Genomic DNA, 2,285 nt, shown 5'->3' on the forward strand with positions numbered 1-2,285 from the left:
ATATGGTGATAGTAGAACTGTATGATGAAGATGGTGATTTCGTGGCTAGAAGAAGAGAGACACTCATACGTGAAGATTTGATTGACTGATTTGTAATTCACATTTTGCTCGCATGCATGCCTACAATAATAAGTATAAATAATGGTTGTTTTTAATGGTTTTTGTTACAGTTAATGGTTGTTTTCATTTTTCAATGTTTTACATGATTTTATTACAAAATTCCACAGCATGATTTACATTGCAGGCTTTTGCAGCATGCATGTGTGGGAGATGGGGAGTGGCAATCAAAATGGCTGGTATTCTAAGAAAAAAAGATCTACTTCTTACACCAGTACTACTACGTTCTAGCATTATTAGTCGTTCCTATGGAGCTAGTGCAGGGAAGGATGGGAGGGTTAGGATCGGCTGTTCTTCTGGTTTTTTAGGTAACACGTCTGAGTCTGCGTCTCGTATCATGGTGGTCTCTGGACTTTCTATTTGCTGATTATGTCCCTACTGGCTGGAGTTAAAAGAAACAAACCAGTAATGATGCATTTCCTGCACATGGTGCATAATACAGCTCAATTTTATTTCATTTCCTAATGCAGAATTGCACAAGTCATGTTTGTATGTTGTGTAGCAAGTTTGATCACATTTGGATTATTTACAAATTTTTTAATTTACTCAAAAAATTGGACAAAACACCCTGTACAGGGTCATTGGCAAAATTTTTCTAATTAATATACAGTTTTTTATGTTGTTTATTGCCCTTTGTAGTGCCGTTAGATGGTAAGGAATGTCTTGAGGACATAGCTTATTTAAGAAGTGGAGATAAGGGGAATACCTCAAACATTGGTTAGTGTTTATGATAAATTGTGACATTGAATTATGTGAATAATATTATTATTGATAATGTTCACATGACTCAAAGTCACATGACTACCATATATGTAACTGTATTATGTTACATGTACTGCATGTGCATTCCTTTTTCCTTCACAGGTGTGGTAGCAAGGGATCCTCAGTATTATTCTTACTTGAAAGATCTTTTGATGGAGAAAGTTGTAGCTGAATGGTTTAAAAAGTGTTTAGAATCTTTGGAAGATGAAACTATTTATTACTTTGTGACAAGGTAATAGCTTCTCCCTCCCTCTTTCTCTCCTTTTCACCTAAAATGTGATAATTTTCACATTAAAATGGGTGGCAAGTTTCACCAAAATTTTTAGCTTAGCTGATAACCATTTCTCAAAATAAATAGGTAGTTACTAGTTACACAAATTAGTGTTTAAGTACACAAGCTTTTCTCTTTGATAATTGATCCACGAGTCCTTATGCTTCCTTTTTTCTTTGTCAAATATGTGTTCAAATTTTCACCTATCTCTTTTCTCTGCAGATATGAGCTGCCAGGTGTTTGTGGTCTCAATTTTGTTCTTCGTAAGTCCCTGGGTGGATGAGGTATCTCTTCTCTATGCAGTGACCCTCAGGTAAGACATATATCAGTTTCCATAGCAACCATTATTAATTGATTAGGTTGAAGCCTATGGTCAAAGACTAGCAGTGTTACCTTTAAAAACAAATTAATGTATCATTTTAACCTGTTTTTATCTGTTATGACATTGAATTATCATCATGAGCTTCATAATTGCATTATTTGTTTCATGTATGAGCATGAAATGATGACAGTCAGTAGTAGACTATACCTCTAAATAAGTATAGGTTATACACCGAGGTAGAGGTGTCTATGGTAGAAACTGATACTGAGGTGTATAACCATCATTAACCGACTTCCATGACATTTGAAAACAACTGCCAGCTGACTTCTATCATGACATTTGAAAACAACTGCCAGCCGCTGATAATAAGACCACAGTTGACATACATACAACATATCTGTATCCACCTAAATAATTGTAGATGTGGGTCATTGTGGGAGTAGTAATTTCACGAGTAATTAGTCATTATACTGTTACCTAAAGTTACTTAATCACTACATTTTCTATAGATTCAACAGATAAGTGTACTATTGCCTCTGCATTGTGTGGCATTCAAAGCTATGATGCTCTTCACCATTGCTACTGGTCTCCTTTTTATTGCAGCCTTTTCAGGTCTTGGACACTGTGAGGAGTATTATGTCTCATCCAGTACTCTAGAGTGTACTGGCAACCTGCAACCATGCCACAGTTTGCTCTTCTATTTGAATGATTCTCAAGAATACTTTGTCGATGATTCCGTTTTCTATTTCATGAATGGAACTCACATTCTTGATGAGCATGAGCTACTGGTTATTAGAGATGTGATAACCTCAC

General features: G+C 35.6%; 1 protein-coding gene across 2 annotated transcripts; it reads left to right on the plus strand.

The window, feature by feature from the left end:
• Positions 1–6: 6 nt before the first annotated feature.
• Positions 7–1,657, plus strand: LOC109588345 (uncharacterized). 2 transcript variants are annotated; one of them, XM_020004517.1, is made up of 5 exons: positions 7–522; positions 757–834; positions 982–1,111; positions 1,373–1,463; positions 1,510–1,657. In XM_020004517.1, coding segments are annotated over exons 1-4 (270 nt in total). In that variant the 5' UTR covers positions 7–521; the 3' UTR covers positions 1,434–1,463; positions 1,510–1,657. The 2 variants fall into 2 exon arrangements, with proteins under 2 accessions (XP_019860076.1, XP_019860075.1); XM_020004516.1 differs by having other exon boundaries at positions 7–425.
• Positions 1,658–2,285: the final 628 nt, after the last annotated feature.

Source organism: Amphimedon queenslandica, unplaced genomic scaffold (assembly GCF_000090795.2).
Source record: "Amphimedon queenslandica unplaced genomic scaffold, v1.1 AMPQUscaffold_12146, whole genome shotgun sequence".
Classification (NCBI taxonomy): Eukaryota; Metazoa; Porifera; class Demospongiae; order Haplosclerida; family Niphatidae; genus Amphimedon; species Amphimedon queenslandica.